Here is a 23,398-nt window from a genome sequence, read left to right on the forward strand (position 1 = left end):
ATATAACTTTATTTTTATCATTACAAACAATATATTTAAGAGTCTTTTCTAAAACTGAGCAAAGCATACATTAAACTAAAGAAAAAAATGGCTTCCAAGTGAGGGAACTTTTTCATATGGTTTCAGTGAAAACACCGTCCTGGCATTGTATCTACTGGAACCAAAGTAAGGAAGATTTCTTTCTTCACGGTCACCCCACACGTGACTGTGACATCTCTGAACAGCCACATCCCCTGGTTTTTAAGGCAGTCCCCTGTCTGACCTTGAGCTGAGGGCCCTGACCCCCAGGTACCTAGTGCCCCTCTCATGGAATAGGAAAAACTATTTTTTGCCTGGAATTATTTTCTGATGCTTCAGCTTTTTGTTCAGCTTAATAGTATATTCTTTCGAATTGTCATGGATTTTTCCTACCCTGATTTCTGCCTTTCCCACTTCCATTTCCAGGAGAGGAAGGGCGAGGAGGCCAGGATGACCCCTTCAGAGGGTAGCTCAGGATCCTGAAAGAGTCTCTACGACTCGGAAACTAAAATTGCGCCTTCTTTGCTGACGAAAGTTAACGACCGCGTTAGTTAATCAAGTTTGAAACTCCTGCAGGAACACAGTGGAGCAGATTCCTGGCATCTGGCCGCGTGTCCCTTACGGATGCGCCAAGAAAAAAACGTCATCTAAAAAACTTATAATTGTTCCTGCTCTGTTCCTGAATTGTTAAAAAAAAAAAAAAAAAAAAAAAGAAATTCTGTCTTTTGAAACCTGTCCCGAGATAGGGTTAACTAGCAACCCTTGGAACTAGTGGAATTCAAAAAAAAAAAAAAAAAGCCATTGTACCGAGTCGCCCGGGAGCAGTTGGGAAGTCTGGCGCGAAAGGGGTGGCTTCCTCCGCCACCACCGGGTTTTGTTCAGCAGCCGGGCCCGAGTGGGTGGTGGGCAGGCCCTGGAGGCCCCCGATCCCAGCGCACTGCAGGGCCGCCCCTCGGAGAGGACTCTTGTCACCCGGTGTCCCCGTCTCGGGCGTCGGCGGGAGGCCGCAGGAAGCCCCGGAAGGACGGAGAGAGGGAACGGGCGCGGGCGGCGGTGACTCAGCCTGGAGCGCGGGGGCGGGAGTACGCGAGGGGAGGCGAATCAGCGCGCTCAGTCGGGTGGCAGGGCGGGCGGCGGCGCCGGGCCCGGAGGGGTTAACTGGGAGGTGCCGGCGACGCTCCGCCCCCGCCCGGCCCCCGCCCCCGCGGAGGCCGAGGCACCCGGCCCTATTTATAGCCAGGGCCACCAGCTCTTAGTGTCTTTCCCGCTGGCCCTGGCGGCGGATTTTCTGAGCAGCGTGCGCGCAGCGGCCCCGCGCCCCGAGCCAAGGTGCCATGGAGCGGCCGGCGCCCCTAGCCGTGCTGCCCTTCTCGGACCCTGCGCACGCGCTGAGCCTGCTGCGCGGCCTGAGCCAGCTCCGCGCCGAGCGCAAGTTCCTGGACGTGACCCTGGAGGCAGCGGGAGGGCGCGACTTCCCGGCGCACCGCGCCGTGCTGGCGGCCGCCAGCCCCTACTTCCGCGCCATGTTCGCCGGGCAGCTGCGCGAGAGCCGCGCCGAGCGGGTGCGCCTGCACGGCGTGCCGCCCGACATGCTGCAGCTGCTGCTCGACTTCAGCTACACGGGCCGCGTGGCGGTGAGCGGCGACAACGCCGAGCCGCTGCTGCGCGCCGCCGACCTGCTGCAGTTCCCGGCCGTGAAAGAGGCGTGCGGCGCCTTCCTGCAGCAGCAGCTCGACCTGACCAACTGCCTGGACATGCAGGACTTCGCCGAGGCCTTCAGCTGCGCGGGGCTCGCGAGCGCGGCGCAGCGCTTCATCCTGCGCCACGTGGGCGAGCTGGGCGCCGAGCAGCTGGAGCGGCTGCCCCTGGCGCGACTGCTGCGCTACCTGCGCGACGATGGGCTGTGCGTGCCCAAGGAGGAGGCCGCTTACCAGCTGGCGCTGCGCTGGGTGCGCGCCGACCTGCCGCGGCGCGCCGTGCACTGGCCGCAGCTGCTCGAGGCCGTGCGCCTGCCTTTCGTGCGCCGCTTCTACCTGCTGGCACACGTCGAGGCCGAGCCGCTGGTGGCCCGCTGCCCGCCCTGCCTGCGCCTGCTGCGCGAGGCGCGCGACTTTCAGGCGGCGCGCTACGACCGCCACGACCGCGGGCCCTGCCCCCGGATGCGCCCGCGCCCCTCCACCGGCCTCGCGGAGATCCTCGTGCTGGTGGGCGGCTGCGACCAGGACTGCGACGAGCTGGTCACCGTCGACTGCTACAATCCGCAGACGGGCCAGTGGCGCTACTTGGCCGAGTTCCCCGACCACCTGGGCGGGGGCTACAGCATCGTGGCGCTGGGCAACGACATCTACGTGACGGGTGAGTGGGCTGGGGGCTGGTCAGGAGGACCCTGGGCCGCCCGGACCCCCGCCCCCCTGGGGGAATACATCCACCTGCAGGAGAACCCACAATACCTGGAATCCCGGGACCGCACCTGGGTGCAAGTGGCCAGTTCCCTTCCCACTCCTCCTCCCCCAGGCTGGCACGCACGTACGTTTCTAGGGTTGATACTTAAGATCTAGAAGAAGAACCCCTTGTGTGAGTGGGACAAGTAGCTGTTTGTGGGTCTCTTCCCAGCACGCAGGACCTGCCTGGGCAGCCTCCTCCTTGCCCGGGTGGTGCCCCCATTAGGTTGCAAGATACTGGGGCAGTCACCCTGCACAATGAGTGCTTTCTTTTTCTCCCTAAGGAATCTGGGGACGGGCCAGGGACTGACGCCCTGTGATACATCCATTTCCGCCCCCCCACACCCCCACGGGGGATTTCTCCCTCATGGCAGAGCAGCACACTTGGTGACCAGTGACAGGGCTTGGACCTAGGCCCTGCGCTTGGGTCACGTGGTGTTTAGGCTGCTCCCTGCCCAGCGACTGTAAACAGAGTCACATGCTAAGAGGTTTTCTTCCAGTTACTTGGCCCAAACCCCAAAACACTGCCGAGTCATGCTGGGCGTGTCCCAGCCCGCCCTAGTCCTGGGCATCTCCCACATTTTTCGTTAAAGATAAATCCCAGTTCAAACATGAGTCTACCTCCTTGAGTGGGGTGAGGAGGGGCGGTCTGTGTGACGGCTATATAAGGAAAGAACCGACCAAGCCTGCACTTGGGGCCTGCAGAGGGCTGGATCAGGCTGGGAGGCCCCGGCTGTGTCATCACAGCGCTGTGTCCAGCCTGGCACGGTCCGGAGAAAGCCGGCTCTGAACTGACAAGTGCGGCGCATCCGGGCCTAAGGACAGGCTCGGCTCTGTGGCCACAGCTTCCTTGGCCTGCAGCGCCAGGTCCAGCCTCTGCGGGAATCTGCCAAAATCAGTCCCTTTCCAACCTGAGGTTGGCCCTGTGTTGTTTGGGGACCACCATCCCCACCCTCCCACCACAGAAGTCTGGCCGGTGAGTTCCCAGAACTGGTCAGACTCGCCCCAACTTTGCACACCCTTCCATAAATGTCTCAGCTGAGCAGCTAATCCTTTGGGTTTAGACAGGTGGCTGAGTGGGTCCCTACAGCTGCCTCTAGGGAATTTCACGGGGCGGGGGATGAGAAAGCTACTTCAGCTGCCTTTGACACGGTTCTCCTTTAGAAGGAAGAAGGCAGGCAGAGAGGACTTTACAAGGACCCTGCCTTCTCCCTCTAAAAGCTCAGGGGTATGAGCCGGATAGAATGTCAGGCCGGCTCTGCTCTGCCCTGTGGCCCCAGCCTTGGGGCAGTAAGAGGAACGCAACCCCCAGGCTTCTTGGGGTCCCTTCATACTGTGGGAATTCTAATGTCTTAGGTGAACCTGGTTTGATTTGTGGCTATAGCCGGTACCACTGGGCTTTGTTTGGTTGATTGGTTTTAAGCCTTTTTTATGAAATATAGATGGAAAAGTATACATCATACTTGTACAGCTCGATGAGTTTTTCCAAACAAAACATGTCAGTAACTTGCATATAAATCAAGAAATACACCCCCAGAAGTCCACTCATAGCATCACTTTCTTTTTTTCTTGGCCTCACCATGCAGGATCTTAGTTCCCAACCAGGGATTGAACCTGGGCCCCCTGCAGTGGAAGTGCAGAGTCTTAACCACTGGACTGCCAGGGAAGTCCCCGTAGCATCACTTTCTGTGTTAGGTTTCTCGCTTGCAGGGTGCTGTAGATTTCCTCTCAACTCATCCTGGCACAGCCTTGGTTAGGGGCTGTCCAGGAAGCCTAGAATTTGGTGAACAAGTCCCTGGGCACCCCACCCCCATGCTTTGGCTCCCCAGGAGCATGGACTCTAAGACCTGATGCCGCAGTCCAGCTGAGGTGTTTGACCGCTTGTGCGGGGGGTCCAGACTGAGATTGCTGTTTACTTAGAATTGCGGCCCCTGGGCCTTGGCTTGGCCCGCAGAGATTTGGTGGTGTTTTTATGGCCATCCTCCTGGGCGGCGGTCAGCCTATGCATTGCCGGGGCCCCTGGCCCAGCCTTGGTGAGAGAGGATGTGTGTTTACATGGAGCCAGGTGAGGGTTATCCCTCCCCCTCTCAGAAATTCAGGGAGTCATGGGTGGGTGAATCACCCTGAGTCGGTGTGGGCTGACCATCTGCACGTTGTCCGCCCCGGCAGGCGGGTCCGATGGCTCCCGGCTCTACGACTGCGTGTGGAGGTACAACTCAAGCGTGAATGAGTGGACGGAGGTGGCGCCCATGCTGAAGGCCCGGGAGTACCACAGCTCCTCCGTGCTGGATGGGCTGCTGTACGTGGTGGCCGCAGACAGCACGGAGCGCTACGACCACACCACTGACTCCTGGGAGGCCCTGCAGCCCATGACCTACCCCATGGACAATTGTTCCACCACGGCCTGCCGAGGCCGGCTCTACGCCATTGGCTCCCTGGCTGGCAAGGAGACCATGGTGATGCAGTGCTACAACCCAGACATGGACCTATGGTCGCTGGTGGACTGCGGCCAGCTCCCGCCCTGGTCCTTTGCCCCCAAGACAGTGACTCTGAATGGACTCATGTACTTCATCAGGTGAGTCCCTAGGGGCCAAGGCCACTGCGTGATCTTTTTTACCAGGTCCTGTGCTAAGCTCATCTTTACTGTTCTCCCCATTTCACAGATGAGGAAACTGAGGCCACACTGGGCTCTGGGGCTGGGTCTTTCTGACCTGGAGCCTTTGTTCTGCCCCCATTCTTTAGAATGGTTTCTGTGGCCTCTGAGGATTCCAAGTGGGATGGAGCTAGGTCCTCGCAGAGAACGTTTTGAGATTCATAAAAGCTAAATCAATTGTGTCTCTTTGGCTGGACTTCGCCTGGTGGGTCCCACTAAAAGCCCTTGTTGGTCTCATGTGGCCTTTACTAAAAGGAACCACCTGTCCTACCTGAGAGGGACTTTGAATCTTAAAAAGACCAGAGGACAGCTTTCTGGACACTTGAGTCTTTGGGGTGGGGTGGCCTTGATAGAGGGACCCTTTGCTCGCCAGCGGGCTGGTGCCAGGTGGAGGAATCAGCCCTGCCCCCTCTGCGGGAAGCAGCACCCGTGTGTTCAGTGCGTTTCCGCAGGTTCTGTCTGTCCCTTCCCGCCTGGCCTGACCCAGGGAGGGCTGGTGAGGCTTGCTGAAAGAATGCTGTTCTCCAAAGGTCCCGCAGCCACCCAGGACCAGGGAGGAGCCTGGTACTGAGCAGGCCCAGAGCTGCCTGTGGGAACGATGACAGTAGTTAGCCTGTTGGGGTCCCCGGTGGACCGAGCTCTGGTGGCCTGTTTCATGGGCATTTTCACAGCTGACCCCCACGACTGTCCGCTGAGACGGGCACCACTGCCATCCCCATTTCACAGGTGGCAAAACAGAGGCTTAGAGGGGTGAGGGACTTGCTCACAGCCACAGGCTTTAAGTGGCGGCACAGGGTGAGAACCAAGGACGTCCAGCCCGGGTCCCGTGTGCTGTTACCATATCACAGCCTCCCTGGGCCAGGCTATGGCCGGGCAGCACGCGGCGGAGCTGGGCAGCCGATGGGTCACCATGCGTCTGTGAGTCTTGATGGCTTGTCACAGGGAAACGCCCCCTCCTGGTGGGCCAGTAGGCATCCCAGGAACTGGGAGCTCCCAGCCACCGCTCCCAGCTTCTGCGCACACCTGTACGTACATACGTGCCTGGAGGCGTGTGTACCTGCCGCTCCCCTCCCTGGCCTAGAGCCTGCCTGAAGCTGCGGCACCAGGAGGGAAGGGTAAGGTGTGAACGGCCATCCTCTGTGTCCCCTTTCCGCCTGCGACTTTGAATTGGGAGCCTCTGAGGACGGGGACACTGGGCTTCTCGGCCCACGCCCCCTCACTGTCTGAGCTGCCCCTCCCCCAGACTCGAGGCGCCTTCCCAGGCTTTCGGGGAGAACACATTTGGAACTGAGGTGGTGTTGCTTGTCACGCAGGTGGCCAAGGGGCCAGGCCTCCCCGTATCCTAGGAAGTGAAGATCGGCTCTGAGAAAGCCCCAGAATCCCATCCAGCTCCCGGTCCTGTTAGAAAACATCATCTGACCCTTCGCCCAGCTCTCCCTCCCCCAAGTCATGTCTTCAAAGATGGGGGTGGAGATGGCTATAAATACAGCTCGTGAGGGCGCCAGAACCTTGGCTTCAGCCCCTCGTGGCAGTTCCAGGCTGCGCAGCTTTGAGAACATCCTCCCCTCATCCCCCACCCCCTCCGCCATGGTCCTAGAACAAGAGGTGCCCAAGGACCGGTCTTTGGAGGGAAGGCCCCTGTGCCTTCCTCCTCCTGGTCGGGGTCACTGGTCAGCTGCTAAACTGCCCCACGTGTGAGCATTAGGGTGCCCCCCCAGGTCCCCTGTTAGCCTTTGTACAGGGTCGCCTGAGCCCCGGGGGCCCCGGGAGGTGGGCTCAACTCTGCCCGCTGCACACTGCCACCACCAAACCGGCCGAGGGGGTGAGTGGTCTAGAAGGGCAGCCTGTTGGGTAGTGGGGGCCTGGCCTCACCTGAGAGCGTGGGCGAGGCCGGGGGCCTGGGTCTCGTGCGCTTGAGCGTTCCTGCGCCCTGTCCACGCGCTTTGGTGCCTCAGCCGCATCACACTGCTCTGAATGCCACCTGTCGGGGTAGCTCCGGTCCACAGGAAGGGTCCACGCTGCGTGGAGGCCTCAGCCTGTGGGCTGCTGCCGTCCTGGACTGTGAGCAGTGACCGGCGGCCCCCGCCCCCGCCTCCAGCACTGCTCGCCTCAGTCCCCACTTAACGTGGCTCCCGGGCTGGGCTGTCCCAGCGCCCGCAGAGGCAGAAGCTGAGAGCCTTGTCCAGCCTGGCACCTTCTGGCTGCAGCTCCTGTGTCTCTGCAGGGGTCGGGGGGCAGCCCAGCGGGTTCCCAGATCAATTATCATCATCTTATGTGCCACAAACTAAGGGTGGTTTTTACATTCTGTGGCTGGAGGAAAAAATCAAAGTGAGTAATACTTTGTGAGTAATACTTAGTGACATGTGAAAAGTTATGTGAAATTCACATTTGTGTCCATAAATAAGGTTTTATGGGAATGCAGCCAGCCCCTTTGTTGATACGACTGTGGCTGCATTTGTTCTCAGCTGCAGCGCTGGAGACCCGCTACAGAGACTGTCTGCTTGGCAAGCCCTGAAATATTCAATCTCTGGCCTTTCTGCCGATCCCTGACCTGTGACCATCGTTACCGGCAATACTCCTATTTGGGGGGTAGTGTCTTTGTTTTTCAAGGCTGTGCCTTTGAGCCTTGTATTGCAGGAGCCTGTCAAACAGGATGGAAGGAGCCTGAGCCCAAAGGGGAGGGCAGTGCTGGTGTCCTTATTCCCGGGACTCTGGTCACCCTGCCGGGCACTTAGGACGCAGCAGTGATTGGGGTGAGATCAAGGGACTGACAGCGGTGGGAGGGCAGTGGCCGAGCAGTGGTCCAGGGCACGGGGGCTGTGCAGTGGGCCGGGAGGCCTGGCCTAGACTGGTCAGCCATGGAAGGCTGTCCTGAGAGGTGGCACACGTGAGCTGAGGAAGGGTGAGTTGAGACTGGTGGCCAGGCTGGGTGCCCACAGCGAAGGGGATGGGGCAGCTGTGTTGGTGCTGGGCTGCGGGGAAGCGTTGTAGCACCCGAGGGCACGATCTTTGGGTTTGTGGAGTGTGGCTGGGTCCCGGCCTCAGAGCCCAGGCCAGATAGGTGTGGGTGCCTGAAATCAGCCCCTGCGAACCAGGGATAGGGTCCCACCGGGCGGTGGGCTACCACATAGCATCACAGAGGCCCGCAAAGGAGATGGGCCCGGAGGACCGTTCTCTCCAGCGCTTCACGCTCAGGTGCTGCCTAGTCTCTGACCCATTCTTCCTCCTCCTTCCCCCCTCCACTCCCCAGGGACGACTCTGCTGAGGTGGACGTATATAACCCCACCAAGAATGAATGGGATAAGATCCCATCGATGAATCAGGTAAGTGTGCAGACACGCCAGCAATGGGAGCACAGGCTGGTCCTGGTTTCCAACCAAAGTGTCAGCATACGTTTGGGATGCAGTCCTGGTGGGCAGGGCCCTGTGTTGGGCCCTTTCCTGGTGCTACCTTCATGAACAGAGGGCTGGCGTTGTCCTTGACTTGTACTCGAGGGTCACTGAAACAGAGACCTTAAATAAATGCCAGGGTCACACAGCTTAGTGAGTTCATCCATTCGGACCAGTGTTCGTTGAGTACCTGCCATGAGCCAGAGAGCACGCTGGGGAAGTGTTCCACAGAGGGACAGCAAGTGCAAAGGCCCTGGGGCAGGGCATGCCTGGTGTGTTCATGGAACAAGCCCTCAGCCTGGTGTGGCTGGAGAAGAGTGAACAAGGGGGCAAAAGAGGGGTGAGGTCAGACAAGGAGGTCTTTGGGGATTGACCTTGGGAGTGTACTTATTGAGCACCTGCTGTGTATCCATACTTTTGCTGCCTAGTGGGGTCTCGCCTCTCTTTGCTTATTGAGAAGAGGGTGCTGAGTTTGACAGTGTGATAGAGCCAGGAAGGCTGGGTGGCCTTTGGCTACACGAGCAATCTCCTTAGTCCCAGATACACATCTACACCCGCCTATATCTTTTCGTTTTTTTTTTTTTTTTTGGCGGTACGCGGGCCTCTCACTGTTGTGGCCTCTCCCGTTGCGGAGCACAGGCTCCGGACGCGCAGGCTCAGCAGCCATGGCTCACGGGCCCAGTCGCTCCGCGGCATGTGGGATCTTCCCGGACCGGGGCACGAACCCATGTCCCCTGCATCGGCAGGCGGACTCTCAACCACTGTGCCACCAGGGAAGCCCCTGCCTATATCTTTATTTTCTGTCTTCCTTAAAATTTCCAAACCTGGGAGTTCTCTGGTGGTCCAGTGGTTAGCACGTCCACCACAGGGGGCATGGGTTTGAGCTCTGGTCGGGGAACTAAGATCCTGCAAGCAAGCTGTGCAGCGTGGCCAAAAAAAAAAAAAAAAAATTTCCAGACCTGCTCTCCTGATACCTCTACAGCTTATTTAACATCTTTAGGGGAATTCCCTGGCAGTCTAGTGGTTAGGACTCCTCACTTTCACTGCCGAGGGCCCAGGTTCAATTCCTAGTCAGGGGACTAAGATCCCACAAGCCACGCAGCACAGCCGCCAAAAAAAAAAAAAAAAATTTTTTTTTAATAAATAAATAAATAACATCTTTACAGTTAGGAAATATAACTTTGGTTTTCCCCCTAATGAGCTACATGTACTCATTATAGCAGTCTTGGGAAAGATGGGATAGTCCAGCCTCGTGGTTCAAAGCCCAGACTTTGGATCAAGTCCCAGCACTGCTGCTGTCAGCTATGTAAGGCTTAGTTTTCCCATCTGTAAGATGGGGAGAACAGGGCTTCCCTGCTGGCGCAGTGGTTAAGAATCTGCCTGCATTGGCGGGGAAACGGGTTTGATCCCTGGTCTGGGAAGATCCCACATGCCGTGGAGCAACTAAGCCCGTGAGCCACAACTACTGAGCCTGCGCTCTAGAGCCCGCGAGCCACAACTATTGAGCCCACGTGCCACAACTACTGAAGCCCGCAGGCCTAGAGCCCGTGCTCCGCAACAAGAGAAGCCACCGCAATGAGAAGCCTGCGCACCGCAACAAAGAGTAGACCCCGCTCGCCGTGTGCAGCGACAAAGACCCATCGCAGCCATAAATAAACAAACAACTAATTGGCGGGGGAGATGGGGAGAACAGTCATGCCTGCTTTGCAGGGCTGATGCTGCTCACGGGGAGAGTGCCTCCGTGGCCCCTTGACCACCATAGGGACCCGCTGTGGCATGTGACCCCCGGGCATGGAGCCCCTGTGTCCTAGCTGGGGTGTAGGAAGTGCCAAGGCTGCCCCTCCCAAGGGCCCCAGGCACCTTCCCCACGGAGAGGGGCTCTGGGGCTCGCCCCTGCCCTGGCTGCCAGCCTCCACTTACTGCCCCCCTTGGCCCACAGGTGCATGTAGGGGGCAGCCTGGCCGTCCTTGGAGGGAAGCTCTACGTCTCTGGGGGCTACGACAATACCTTTGAACTCTCCGACGTGGTGGAGGCCTACGACCCAGAGACCCGGGCGTGGAGCGTGGTGGGACGGCTCCCAGAGCCCACCTTCTGGCACGGCAGCGTCAGCATCTTCCGCCAGTTCATGCCCCAGACGCCCTTGGGGGGCCGTGGCTTTGAGCTGGACGGTGGCAGCAGTGACATGGGGGTGGGCCGGCCCCGGCCGCCGCAGAACCCCGCCGAGCTGCACTAGCCCCGGCCCGGCCCGGGGAGGGCCTTGGTGCAGGTCACCCAGCACCTCAGGGGGTAGCACCCCCATCCTTTGTGCACCGGGACGGGTTGGCTGGAGCGTGGGCTCGGGCTACCGAGCGAGCGAGCCTCAGGATCTGAGAGCTGGAGGGGTTCCGCGTGTGCGTTTAGAGCCTGAGTCACAGCTGCTGGGGCCAAGGCCGGTTGTGGATGCCACTCCCTTGGTCCAGGAAGAGCTGCCTCCGCCACCACATCTCTGGTTCCAGTAAGTCACCCCCGCTGCAGGCCCACCTCACCAATGAAGGCACGTGCCCCTCCTGCAGCCACCACCTGTGCCTACTTGCTCCCCCCTTGGGAGAGGAGGGCCACTTCTGGGTATGAGTGGAGGGGCAGGGGTCCTTCCAGGAGAGGGTGAGAGCGGCCTCCCTGCAGGCGCTGCTGTCCCAGAGCATCGAGAATCAGGCAGACGATGGCTGCAGTGGGGTCCCACCCTCCATGGCCAGTGCTGGGCACCCGGCGAGCCAGCTCCCCAGATGCAGGGGGTCTGCCTGCCCAGCTCCTCGGCCCTGCTGGGGTCTCGCACCAAAACACCCCTCGTGGGTGGGCCTCCTGGAGGTGAGCTCAGACCTGGGGGCACAGGGCAGTGGGAATGGACTGGCGTGTGGCCTTGAAGGGGACCCAGAGGGACCCGCTGAGTTCCTGTCTCCAGTGGACCTGGGCCGACGCAAGTGCTGGGGGTCCCTGTCCACACACCCACCGGTTGGTGTAGCCCCACCTGCCTTGGGGGCCTCCGGGCCCTTCGTCCCAGGCCAGTTCGGCAGAGGATGAAAGTGCAAGGTCATAGCTCCTCACGGGGAGGCCCTGGGACTTGGTCGCTGAAGCCCAGCCAGGCAGACAGCTGCAGGCGCCCTTGCCCTTGTGGGCTGTGAGCGGAGGATCCTGTTGCTTCTCAAGGGAGCCCGGGGTGGGGCAGCCTCAGCAGGTGGTCACAAGGTTTCAAACACAGTTGGCCCTTCCTTAGAAGCGGGGGAGGCAGCTAGAAACAGGGTCCGGTGGGTTTGATCTTTAACCTCTCCCCGTCCCATTGCCGAAGCTTTCTGCAGGGTGGGAGGGTGCCTTAAGCCCCTCAGAAGCCCAGGCTTCTCCAGGAGGGTGGCAGGAGCAGCTCCTGGGAACCCCCGTAGCTGGTGTCACGTCCCTGGTTTTCCCTGAGGAGTGGAAACGGTGGATGGGCGGTCTCGTCCTCGCACGGTTTCCAGAGTAGCCTTTGCTTGAACTCGTCCTCCTTCCCTTCCAGAGGGGAGGGCGGTTACGTTTTCCTTGTTAACGAAATGTTCAACCGTGTGTTCTTACCAAGAAGAAAAAGTTTTCTCACCATCGCTTCACAAGTGGCACTTAAAACCCTTCTGTTGGCCAGAAGCTTTGGGGCTGTCGGGCGGGACCCTGCCTTCCCTCCTGCGTCCCGCGTCCCGCGTCCCTCGTCCCTCGAGGAGCCCCGGTGGGGGGCCACCGCTGTCAGGTCAGCCGTCGTGTCGTGCTCTGGAACCCCTGCTGGAGCGGCCGCGGCTCACAGCCAGCCCTTCCATTCACCTTGCGCTGTGGCTCAGCTGGCCACCCCGAGCCCCCGGCGTGGCAGGCACGGTGGGAAACTTCCTGCCTCAGGCCTTGGCCAGGGTGGAGGCTCGGCCCTCTGCTCCCTTGGGGACGCTCCCCCAGGTCACCCCTCCTGGTCTGAGTGTCCTCCCTCGGTGAGTTGGGGCTCGCCTGCCCCTCCCCCCAGTGTGCCCCAGGGTGGTCGCAGCCCTAGTTTCTCCCTCTCCACAGCCCTCACTTCACCTCCCAGGGGTCACTGAGACCTTTTTTCTAGCCCAGGTGCCTGCCTGGCGAGCTGAGCCCACCCAGAGGCGCCGGGCTCCATGGGGTGGCCGACTCGGGTTCCCCGCAGGCAGATGCCGCCCAGGCGTGATGGCTTGTCTCCCGTCTGTGGCAGGGGGACGACAAGGCAGGGCTGCACGGGACTGACGGAGCTCCGATTATATGCCAGTCACCAGGCTCGGTGCCAGACTGTGCCCTGCCCAGTGGGTGTGACAGGCCACGCAGAGAGATGTGGTGATAACTTCTGTGGCAGGTCATGGGCAGGGGTGAGGGGAGCTCGATCTCATGGGAGAGACTCCCTCCTGGTGCCTTTCCTGGGCTGGCTCTGTAAAGGGCCCTGGCAGCCCCAGAAGGCAGGGCGGGCAGTGGGGGGCGGGCTTTTGCTGGGACCGGGGGGGGGGGGGGCGGGCTGCAGATGCTCATGTTGTTCTCATATAAACAGCCTTTGTCACCCGCCGCGGCAGTGCTGGTCAGCACCGAGGGTCGGTGCCTGGGCCCGGGCCTTTGTCTGGTCTTTCCTGCGTTTTTGGTACTTCACTGTGTGACCGACCACCCCACTCCCTGGCGGCTGCTCAGACGATGGTTTGGGGGGGGCAGGGGGCCAGTGACGTTCACTCTAGAACTACCCAGGTCCCCACCCCCCAGACCTGGTCTTTGGGTTAAAAGACCAAAGACGGGAAGGGGACGCAGCAGCCTGGGCTGTACAGCAGGCTCCTGCTGGGGGTCCGGGATTGGGGATGACCCTGGAGAACCGTCTCCTCCCTGCCCTGCCCTGCCCTGCCCGCTCCTGTAGGCACGGGTTCCCATCACTCACACAGGTCTGTGCACTGGCTGGGCCAGCGGGGAGGGACTGTCTACACGTCAGATGTACACAACTTTTTCAGCCTGTGAGACAAGTTATGAAAGTTCGGTGACTTGTATTTAATGCTGACCTACTGCTATAAAGTATTCTATATTTATATGACCTCAGAGACTCTTCTGGACTAGGACAGTCTCCCTCCAGCGTCCGACATCCAGTGCCAGCCCCAGAGCGTGGGGCAGATTTGTGTATTTATTTGTCCGTTCGGTAGGCTGACGTGTCCAGGATCCTGTTTAAGGTTTTAGGATGCCTTCAGTACACTAACTTTTTGAAATAAAAATGTTTCCTATATATTTGGTGTCATTGCCTCTATCCCGCTGCTGCCAGGTCTTGGAACCTTTGGGCTGAGGCCAAGCGCGTGGGGCAAGGGGAGCAAAGTAGTAGCGAGGAGGGTACTTGACGTCCCTTAACTAATTAGCAGGGAAAGGGGCGGAGTTCGGAGCGTCCAGGGCTCACGCTAATGGTTTTGGGGGCAAACCCTTTGAGGCCCTTTCTTGTCTCAGTCATTACAAAGCATGAGGTAGTGGAAAGAGGAGGCCGGAGGTGGGAGAAACGTGGGTGGCTGAGGCCATGGCTCACCTGCCCAAAAGCTGCTTCAACCTCCTGACTCCACCCCGGGCACTGTGCCTGATACCTTGCTCCCACCCGCACGAAGGTGTGGTGCTAAAACGTGATGAGATCTCCGTCTCTTGGACCTGGCGGGAGGGGCTGAACCCTTGAAATAGAGCAGCGTCCCTCCCGGGAAGCGCAGAACATTCCTCACATCCGTGAGCCCACGGAACCCGAGGAAGTGGCCAGTGCCGGGCCGGGAAGGGGGCATCGGGAGGCCGTGGTTTACCTCGGTCGCCTTGCCAGATCTGAGGTGGCTCATGACCTGGCTGGCAGTTACCACACTGGAATACTTAACTGTCTTTACGTCTGAGCTCCCTAGTGGGCAAGGAGTAAAAGGAAAGATGGTTGGAGGGCTTCTGGCTCTAAAGTGGAGTTTTCCTCCTCAAACCCTGGGAGGTATTTAGCACAGCGTGGGGCGGGTGCCTCAGGAATCCTCCAGTGATGAGGCGTTAAGTGATGGCTGACGGGAGCTCTTGGGGTCACAACTGTCACCACCCGATTCTGCACTCACCCGTGCCAAGCGCTGAGCAGAAGCACGCACTGTCTGGCGGCGGGTGGCGGGGGGGCAGCCGTAAACGTGTGCAGATTAAGTCTTTGACACTCCTCCCCTTGAACCTAAGGGATGACGTTTTGGTGACTGCCTGGACCAATACAATGCGGCAGGGGTGGCACTGCTGACCTCCAGGGCCAGGTCACAGAAAGGCCTTGCAGCTTTGGCCTGCTGCGACGTTCCTCCCAGCACCCAGCCACCATGCTGTGAGGGAGCCCAGGCAGCCCATGGGGAGGCACCCCGGCCCACGGCCAGTGCCGACTTGCCAGGCACACAAGTGAGCCATCTTGAGAGCAGATCTGCCCCCCGGCCCCGAGGGCAATTCTGGGGTCGTCTGTTACCTGGCAGTGGACTGGAACAGCAGGCTTTCTCATTTAATCCTATGAAGTGAGCGCTGTTACTAATTCCATTAAAAAGTAAGGAAGTGAAGCATTTAACTACACTTGCCCTGGGTCACAGCTCTAAAAAAGAGCTGGGAAGGAATCTGGATGCAGGCAGTTGGCCTCCCGAGCCCACACGCTCTTCTTCCCAAGGCTGCAGAACCTGGGTACCACCAGGGCCTCTTGCCGTTCTAGGCCTGGCCCTGCCTGTGTGCCAAGCCAGGCTCCTGGACAAGCAAACCAAGCTTCTCCCCCAGGGAAAGGTTCTGTCCGTGGTCATGCCGCCAGCCAGGGTCCAGAGCACGCTTAGCCACAAGCGTGACTGTCCTCAGGCTCCCAGATCCACTTGGCTGCAGAGTAACGGGGCCCCTGTCTTGGGCCAGCCACCATCGTCGGGGCCCTGGCCACTGGTCCCGGTTCTAAAAGCCAGATGGAGAAAGATGAGAGCGCCCTGGGCCAGAGGCTTGTCCCCCAAAGCTACCTGCCCAAGTTTCACTTGGCTGGGGTCTCCCAACAATGTGGGGAAGCTGCCGGCCAAGCTCTGGGGTGCACGGAAGGTCAGGCAGGACACCGTTTCTTCTAGACAACACGGTGGGAAAGCAGCACCTCCCTGGAGCCCAGGTTCGCGGGGAACAGGCCACTGGATGAGCCAGAACAATCGAGTCCAAAGCCATATGGTTTATTGGGGGATGGGGCCAAGTGGGCTGGGGGCCGGGGGGCACTGGCGAGGCGGGGAGGACTACGTGTCACAGTCCTCGGGGATGGCGGCCGTGATGATGAGCGAGGGCTCCATGACGCCCTGGCCCGAGAAGCTCTCCTCCGCGCACAGTCTCTGTCCAGGGAGCTGGGAGGCCAGGCCGCCCTGGGCCAGCGACTCCACGATGACCTCAGCCGAGCCCACCTCCAGCTCAGTGGGCGGCTGGAGCGCCACCACCACCATCTTCTCATCCTCGATGACCAGGTTCCGGAGCTTGCGCTGCCGTGGGTTGTAGTTCTCCACCCGGTCGTGGATCTCCATGTGCCTCCGCAGGTGGGCCTAGCCGGGAGGGGGCGCTCAGGCTGGGCACAGAGGCGTCTGGGGGAGGGGCTCGGGGCCGGGGGGCAGGGGCAGGAGGAGGCCGGCCCCAGGCCTACCTGCCGGGTGAACTTGTAGCCGCATTCAGTGCACTCGAACTTCCTGACCCCCTTGTGCCTCCTCACGTGCACGCGCAGCTGCTCCACAGCTGCAGGAGGGAAGGGCCCAGTGTTGGGGCGGGGAGCAGGGCTCCAGCCGGGAGAGGAGACACAGCCTGCGGGGGTGGTTCTGGGCCCTGCCAGGCTCTCCGGCGCCACCCTGAGGTCACTACTGCCCAGGGCCCTGGGGAGCCTCCGCCCCTGGCTGCGGGCCAGAAGCTTCCGCAGCGGAGGAGCCTGTGACAGCCCCTCCGGCCCCCTCTCCCCAACCCGGGGCTCGCCCGGGGCAGGGCCAAGGGAGATGGCCTTCCGCGGGCCCAGGCACCTTTGAATGTCTTCCCGCAGATCTGGCAGAAGTGGGGCCGGCCCTCCTGGTGGCGGCTGGCCACGTGCCTCAGCAGGGGCCCCTTCTCCGTGAAGCGCTGCTCGCAGAACTCACAGCTGAAGGGCCTCTCGCCGGTGTGGGTGCGGTTGTGCTTGTCCAGGCTGGCTGCGGGGTACAAGGTGAGGGCTCAGGCGCCAGGCCTCAGCCCCAGGACAGGGAGGGGACCGCCTGCCTCACCTTGGGTGCGGAAGGTCTTGCCGCAGAGGTGGCACTGGAAGGGCTTCTCGCCTGTGTGCGTGCGCAGGTGCATGTTGAGATTGGCCTTCTGGGTGAATGCGTGGCTGCAGAACTCGCAGACGTACGGCCTCTCGTTCCTGTCCAGGTGGGGACACGGACACAGGTGTCACCGAGGGAAGCGGCCCCCTTGGCGCCACCGCAGCTGGGAACGTGGCCGGCCCGCGCCACGGAAACAGGCAAGGCTGAAGCCAGCCGACCTGAGCCTTGGGAACGGCCCGGGCTGCTGCGAGCCGCCTGGTGGAGAAAGGGCTTGGGCAGGGCTGGGAGAGGAGCACGAGCTCCATCCTGGGAGCCACGGGAAACTGAGAAGCTGCCCCAGGGCGGCGGGAGGGAGCCTGGTCTTGCCTGAAATCCGCCCCCCCCAGCCTGGCTGGCCGGGCAGGCTTGCTTATCCCGCAGGCGTCCCCACCCAGAAAGGCTGCAGGCACCAGACTCAGGGTGGGGGGCACTCTGGGTGAGCGGCAGCAAACCCTGCCTTCCCAGCCCGCCCGCCCGCCCGCCCGCGGGCCTGGGGGCAGCAGCAGGGCCAGGCCCTGGCGGAAGACGGGCCCTGGACACCTGTGCTTGGCCTTGATGTGCATCTGCAGCCCATTTCGGCTCGACGCCCGGTGGCCACACTCCTCACACACGAAGAGCTTCTCCCCGCGGTGCTTGAAAGCCTCGTGCAGCTGCAGTTCCGTCCGGGACAAGAAGCACTTGGCACAGGTGGGACACTAAGGGACAGGGTGAGCAGGGCGAGGGTCAGGAGGGAGGGCCACCCGGGAGCCCCACAGAACCCCCTGGACCCCTCATGGCGGAAACCGCACTGCCCGCCCACTCTGGACGCGGCCACGGCCGCCTTCACCGTGCTGGTGCCCGGCATCGGAGTGCCCGGCCCCGGTCCTCGGGGTCCTCAGGACGGCCTGGCACTTACGGCGTGGGGCTTGGGTGCTCCATGCAGCTTGATCATGTGGCTTTGCAGGTCCTTCTTCTGCATGAACTGCTGCGAGCACGAGGCACACTGGAAGACAGGCCGCGGCCGCCTGAGGCCCAACACCGACAGCCCTGCTCGCCCCCAGGCTGCCAGGGCGGGAACCCAAAGGCAGGGCACAGCCCGAGATGCGGGAGGCTCCCTCCCCCGACCCCCACCCCCATCGCGTGAAGGCCACACTGGGGAGGGCCTCTGGTGCTACACCCATGCCGAGGCTGAGGCTGCCCTCCGCAGCCCCGCCCAAAGATGCGGGAGCACCGGACACGGGACACGGGGAGGGCAGGGCTCCTCGACGGCTGGCGAGGGGGAGGCCCCCCCGACACCATCCCAGGTAAAGGGCTAGGTGGGAGGGCCCCTGGGGCCGCCCCTCGGCCCCCAGCCCTGGGGACAAGCCGAGCCTGACCTTGTAGGGCATCTCCCCCGTGTGGGACACCATGTGCACCCGCAGCTCCATCCTCCGGCGGAATGTCTCCTGGCACACGGAGCACGTGAAGACCTGGCAGTGTGAGGGGCAAGCGGGACCGACGTCAGCGGGGGCCTCTGCCTCGACGGCAGCCTCGGCCGGGGCTTCCACTCGCTGCTGGGAAGAGTCTGCCTGGGGTGGAGGGGGGACGGGGTGGGGCGCTAGGGTGGGAGAGGGCTACACGTAACCTGCCTGCCCTGACGCTGACCCTCACTGAACGCTGTAAGCCCAGCACGCCAGGCTGGGGGCCAGGCCGGGGACGGGGCCACAGCCTGCAGGCGACAGGCCTCTAGGAAGAGGTGGGGGTGGGGTTTAGCCGCCGAGTCACACGGGCCAGCCAGGGGGCTGGGGGGAGGTGACCAGGTGGCCTTTCTCAGCAGCCACCCCCCACCGAAGTACCCCTTCTCCAAAGCCCAGGGGCCCAGGCAGGCAAACCCAAAATGCCTCCCGTAAAGTCCCTCCTGGGCTGGTGACGCCCACCCTTGGGACCTGTGTCCCTGCCACCTGTGCCAGGAAGTGGACCCGATAATATCTAAGGACCCTGCAGCACTTGAGTTTACAGTCCCGTCTAGGCCAGTCCCCTGGGGGCCCCTCCCAGGTGGCAGAGAGACAGAGGCCAGCGTGCCCTGCCCACCAGGACCCGGGCTGGCCCCCAAGTACCTGTTGCGAGCGGTTCATGCAGTTCCGGGCTTCGTGCTCCAGGAGGTTCTCCTTCCGAAAGTAACACTTCCCGCATTTGGGACACTCGAAGGGTTTCTCCCCAGTGTGTTTCCTGCTGGGAGAAGCCACGGGGGGTGTCGGGGCTGAGCGGACCTGCCGCCCTCCCTCACCCAGGCCCCCTCCAGCACCTCTGCTGATGGTGCTGTGCTCCCGGCAGAGGAAGACTGGACTTGGGCCGACGCCTGAGGCTCTCCACGAGGCTCGGCCAGACCCAGCTGGTGAAGCTGCAGGGGTGAGCCCAGAAACCCTCCTCCCTCCCGGAGACTCTGCAAGGGAGGGCACAGCACAGCTCCATGCTGGAGGGGCGCCCCAGAGCCACAGGCCGAGGGGGAGGCCCAGCCGCCAGCATCACTCCAAAGAAAGAAATGATCCCGGGGCCCTGACTCCCTGGAGAAACCACGCAGTCTGCCTGGAACTTCCATGGGCTCAGCCTTCAAAACCACAGCCAGAATCTGACCACCTCACCTGGCCTCCATGCTACCATCTAGTGCGGCCACGCCGTCCCTGGGCCGCTGCCTGGGCCTCCTACCCATCCCGTGCTCCACGCTTACCTCCCGTCGGGTTTCCACTTCAGGAGCCAGACGGGCCCTCAAGTACAACCAGATCGCATTGCCTCTTTGCTCACAACCCTCTAACGTTTGGCATCTCACCCTGAGAAAGGCCTGGGGGCCCGTGAGGGCACTGCTGGCCTGCCCCTTACCTTGCTGGCCCCCTCCCACCCCAGAGCCTCTGCTCTGGCCCCTCTCTGGCCCAGAGCGCTCTCCCCAGCCATCCGTTAGGCAAACTTCTTCACTTCCTTTGAGTCTGCTGGATTATCTCCTTTCTTTACAACCGCAACCTGACCCCACCCTGAACTCCCCAGCCCCCTGGCACTGCTGTCCTTTTCTTTTTTCCCATGGCCTTCATCGCACTGCAGAGTCTCTTATCTGGTAGTTCAGGGTCTCATCGCCCTGCTGGAAGGCAAGATGCACAAGGCCTCTTTGTTCTGCTCACTAAGGTATCCGGTGCGCCCAGCTACCGGGCAGACAGCTCACTGAATGAGCTAAATGAACCCTGACTTCAGAGCCCGGGAGTGGCGTGGGGAGAGCTCCGACAACCTGCCAGAGGCCATACACTCCTCTCATCCTCTGCTGCGACACTTGACTGTCCTTGTCCCCCGTCCCAAAGACCTCAGGAGGCCATCACCCCTTCCCAGTTCTCAGGGCCGGTCTAGCAGCCTGCAGCCCAAGGTAAGGATGGGGTCGGTGCCTGCACCCAAGTCTTACACTGGGAGAGCGTCCAGGCAGACACAGATCACCCCAGGGTGACTTCCCCAAAGGCTCCACTGGCAGCAGCTGCCCCCAGAGCAGGGACAGCAAATGGGCTTCAGCCCCAGTTCCAACTCCATTCGGTCGCTAGTGGCTTCTGAGAGTGTCATACTGAGAAAACACGTATGGCCCAGCCTGGCTTGGCAAGAAATCACACCAAGTGATGTCTTGGGCTAAGGAAGGGCAAGGCTAGAAGGCGCGTCACCTAGTTGCCGTCCCTGCAGGCCCCGCAGAGAGCAAGGCCCCTGGAGCAGCGCCTTCCAAGAGGACGCTCCGGGATGATGGAAATGTTCTACGTCCGTCCTGTCGCATTCGGCAGCTGGGACCACACGTGGCTACTGAGCCCCTGAAATGCAGCTAGTGTGACTGAGGAAATGAACTTACTTAATTTTAATTACTTTGATTTTAAATTAAAATAGCTTCGTGTGGCATCTGATTACCTTATGGGACACGGCAGCTTTAGACGAATGCTCTGCTGAGACCTCAGAGCTAACCTGTCCCAGAAATGTGGGTGGCACCACCCCTAAAGATTGACATCTTGGCCCAAAGCCCACACTGCCAGGCTTCAGAAACACCTACAGTCAGGCCACAGCCACAGCACGGGGCCACAGGCTTCTCTCACCCCCTTGGGAAAAGCCAGCTGGAGGTCAATGTTCACAGCACGTGGAACGTGTTGCTAAGGTGTCCACAGACCCACTCCAAGCAGAGGGCTCGCAGGAGGGCGAGGAAGAAGGAAGCCAACCAAGGTCAGGCGCTCACTCCCCAAAGGCCAGAGGACGCCCATGCCAGGCGCTCTGTGGGTCTGAGATGGAGCCCCTGGCCCCTACGCGGCCCAGAAGTGGGGATGCAGGCCCCCTCCCCCAACACGGGAACAGCAGATGGGAAAAGAAAATAGAAAAACAGAACGTTTACCTGTTGTGAACTTTTAGATAATATTTGCTGAGGAACTTTTTATGACATGTGGGGCATTCAACCGGCACCGCTGTACCTTTTCTGTTCTCAGCAGGCTCGGCTGCCCGGGAACCTGCACTCAGGGCCGGCTCGGCAGCACAGGACTTTCTGATTACGTTTGATTTCCTCCTGGTCGGCACAGCCTCAGTCTCAGAAACATAATCGCCGTCCCCGTCATCCTCAACTTGAACCACCACTTCCCACTAGAGCAGAAGGGGCAGCAGAAGGGAGCGAGGTCACCAAATTCATCAGCAGGGGTGCTGGGGGCGGATCTACGGGGCAGCCAGCTCCCTCCAGTTCCAGCCCAAGTCCCTTCATCAGTGACTGTTTCCTTCAGGGTCCCAGGGCAGGCAGCATCCGAATCTCAGGTTTGGAGAGCAGGAGCTCTATTTGTGGGTAACTGGAAGTTTGCCTGGATTTCACTACCCTGGGAAACACCTGATGCCGCCCACTCGACCCCAAGAAGCTGGCAACCACGAACACGACTTGTAGAAAGGTCAGCCTGAGGATGCAGGATGGAGCTGGCTTCCTACATTTGGAGGAAATCTGTCCTAAACCCACAAAACAGATTCTAACTTAGGGTCCAGATTATCCCGGAAAAGCGTCAGTCTCTCCTCCCCACTCCTGCCTCCCCTGCTCCAGCATCGTGGGCGCAGTACCTCGTGACTCCCGCCCTGCAGCTGGACACCTTCAGCCTCAAAGGGCCTTGGGGGCACTCTGCAATCCTCAGGCTCCTTGTCCTCAGGGGGACAAAGCTTCAGAGCCTGCTTGAGTTTCCCACGGAGGAAGGAGGGGTTCTCACTCTGAGGAGGGAGACCCAGCTGGGGCCTCTGGAGGCTGGGACTGCCGCTGAGCTCCTGATCCCTGGGGGTTGGACCCAGCGTCCTCGAAACTTCCTCTTCCTCCAAGCTTGCTGGCTCCTTGAGGTGGCTGTTCACATCCCGAGGGGCAGGTTTCCCCAGCCCGCTCTGGCCACCTGGTGCCTGTCCCACTGAGGCTTTGGGCTTGAAACTCTGGCACAGCTCTACAGCCTCTGGCACCCGCAACTCCCTGGCTGCCAGGAGCACCTGATCCCGGTTCCCCGAGGTGAGGGCGAGGTGGCCAGTGTAGAAAAAGTCCAGCAGGAGGCCAAAGATCTCAGCGAAGCCGGCAGGGAGGACGACACTGCCCCCTGAGCCATCCCCATAGAGGCTCTGGAAGAAGTGGCTGCAGCACGCGAGGACGCTCCAGTGCGCCTTGAACACCAGACCCCCCACGTCCAGGGTGGCGTCGCAGTACTGGCCCCGCTCCCGCTGCTTGTTGAGTTCCTGCAGAACCCTTACACTGTGCTGGACGAAGGAGCCGTCCATGCTCCGTCTGAAAGGGAGAAAGGCAGCAGTGACCCCCTGACCAGTCCAACCGAGGGGTAGTCATTGAAAGCCCCTGGATCTGAGAAGAGGGTAAGGGAAGGCAGACTCTACTCAGTCACATTTATTACAACCAGGGCTTAGATCAAGGTTAGAAGGCGCAAGCTGACACAGGAACGGACTGAAAGCTTCCCTGGGGGCCGGGGCCAAGTAAGCGGCCCATATCGGGGGTGGCCAGAGAGTGTGGTGGCGGAAGCGCAGGCGGACTAGGTGGGGACAGAGTCGGGAAGGGTGCTGGTGGGAGGAAATCAAAAGTTTGAGAAAAGAAGCGGGGGACCAGCGCGAACTCATCAGCCTGGCACAGCGAGAGGGCCCGACGCAGTGGAGGGTGGCCGCTGCAGACAGGTGAACGGAGCCCACGCCGCGCCCACACGTCCGGAGCGGCCGGGCGGAAGGCGGCCGCGGTCACACTCCGTCAACAGCCACCGCGGCCCACAGCGCCCCCTCCCTCGCCCCGTTCCTCCCGACCTCCTCACCCGGGCCGGTCCTCCCTAAGCCAACCCCTCCGGCCCCAAGCCAGGTCGCCCGCACAGCCCCACTGACCAACTGCCCCGGCGGTAAGTGCCGGGCCGACCGTGCAGAGACGCCGCCGCCGCCGCCGCCGCCGCCGCCGGACGTGACGTCAGAGCGCGCCGGCCGGGGCGGGACGCCTCGGAGGCGCTAGCCTTTACCTCCGGCCCCTGGAGGCGGTACCACGTAGATAACAGCCAATGGGGTGCATGGAAAGGCGGGGCCAGCTCCGTTCCCTCGGCGCTGGGCCCGCCTCCTGGGGTTGCCCAG

At 61.2% G+C, this 23,398-nt stretch overlaps 2 protein-coding genes across 5 annotated transcripts; one reads left to right on the forward strand and one right to left on the reverse strand.

Moving 5' to 3' along the window:
• Positions 1-1,246: 1,246 nt before the first annotated feature.
• KLHL21 (kelch like family member 21) lies at positions 1,247-13,886 on the forward strand. Its single transcript, XM_081225651.1, has 4 exons — positions 1,247-2,373; positions 4,629-5,034; positions 8,363-8,435; positions 10,441-13,886. The coding sequence occupies exons 1-4, from the start codon at positions 1,353-1,355 to the stop codon at positions 10,732-10,734; spliced, it is 1,794 nt and encodes a 597-aa protein (XP_081081777.1). The 5' UTR covers positions 1,247-1,352; the 3' UTR covers positions 10,735-13,886.
• A 1,115-nt stretch (positions 13,887-15,001) lies between these two features.
• Positions 15,002-23,231, reverse strand: ZBTB48 (zinc finger and BTB domain containing 48). Of its 4 annotated transcripts, none has more exons than XM_081226077.1 (11): positions 23,162-23,231; positions 21,872-22,568; positions 21,174-21,415; positions 18,895-19,006; positions 18,175-18,366; positions 17,715-17,801; positions 17,360-17,514; positions 16,742-16,878; positions 16,505-16,669; positions 16,141-16,229; positions 15,002-16,042 (listed from the first exon to the last, which is right to left on the reverse strand). In XM_081226077.1, exons 2-11 carry the CDS (start codon positions 22,559-22,561, stop codon positions 15,746-15,748), a joined length of 2,166 nt encoding a protein of 721 aa, XP_081082203.1. In that variant the 5' UTR covers positions 22,562-22,568; positions 23,162-23,231; the 3' UTR covers positions 15,002-15,745. The 4 variants fall into 4 exon arrangements, with proteins under 4 accessions (XP_081082203.1, XP_081082202.1, XP_081082205.1 ...); XM_081226076.1 differs by having other exon boundaries at positions 18,895-19,009; XM_081226079.1 differs by having other exon boundaries at positions 15,004-16,042; positions 18,175-18,267.
• Positions 23,232-23,398: the final 167 nt, after the last annotated feature.

This window comes from Mesoplodon bidens (genome assembly GCF_964165515.1).
Source record: "Mesoplodon bidens genome assembly, chromosome: 2".
NCBI lineage: Eukaryota > Metazoa > Chordata > Mammalia > Artiodactyla > Ziphiidae > Mesoplodon > Mesoplodon bidens.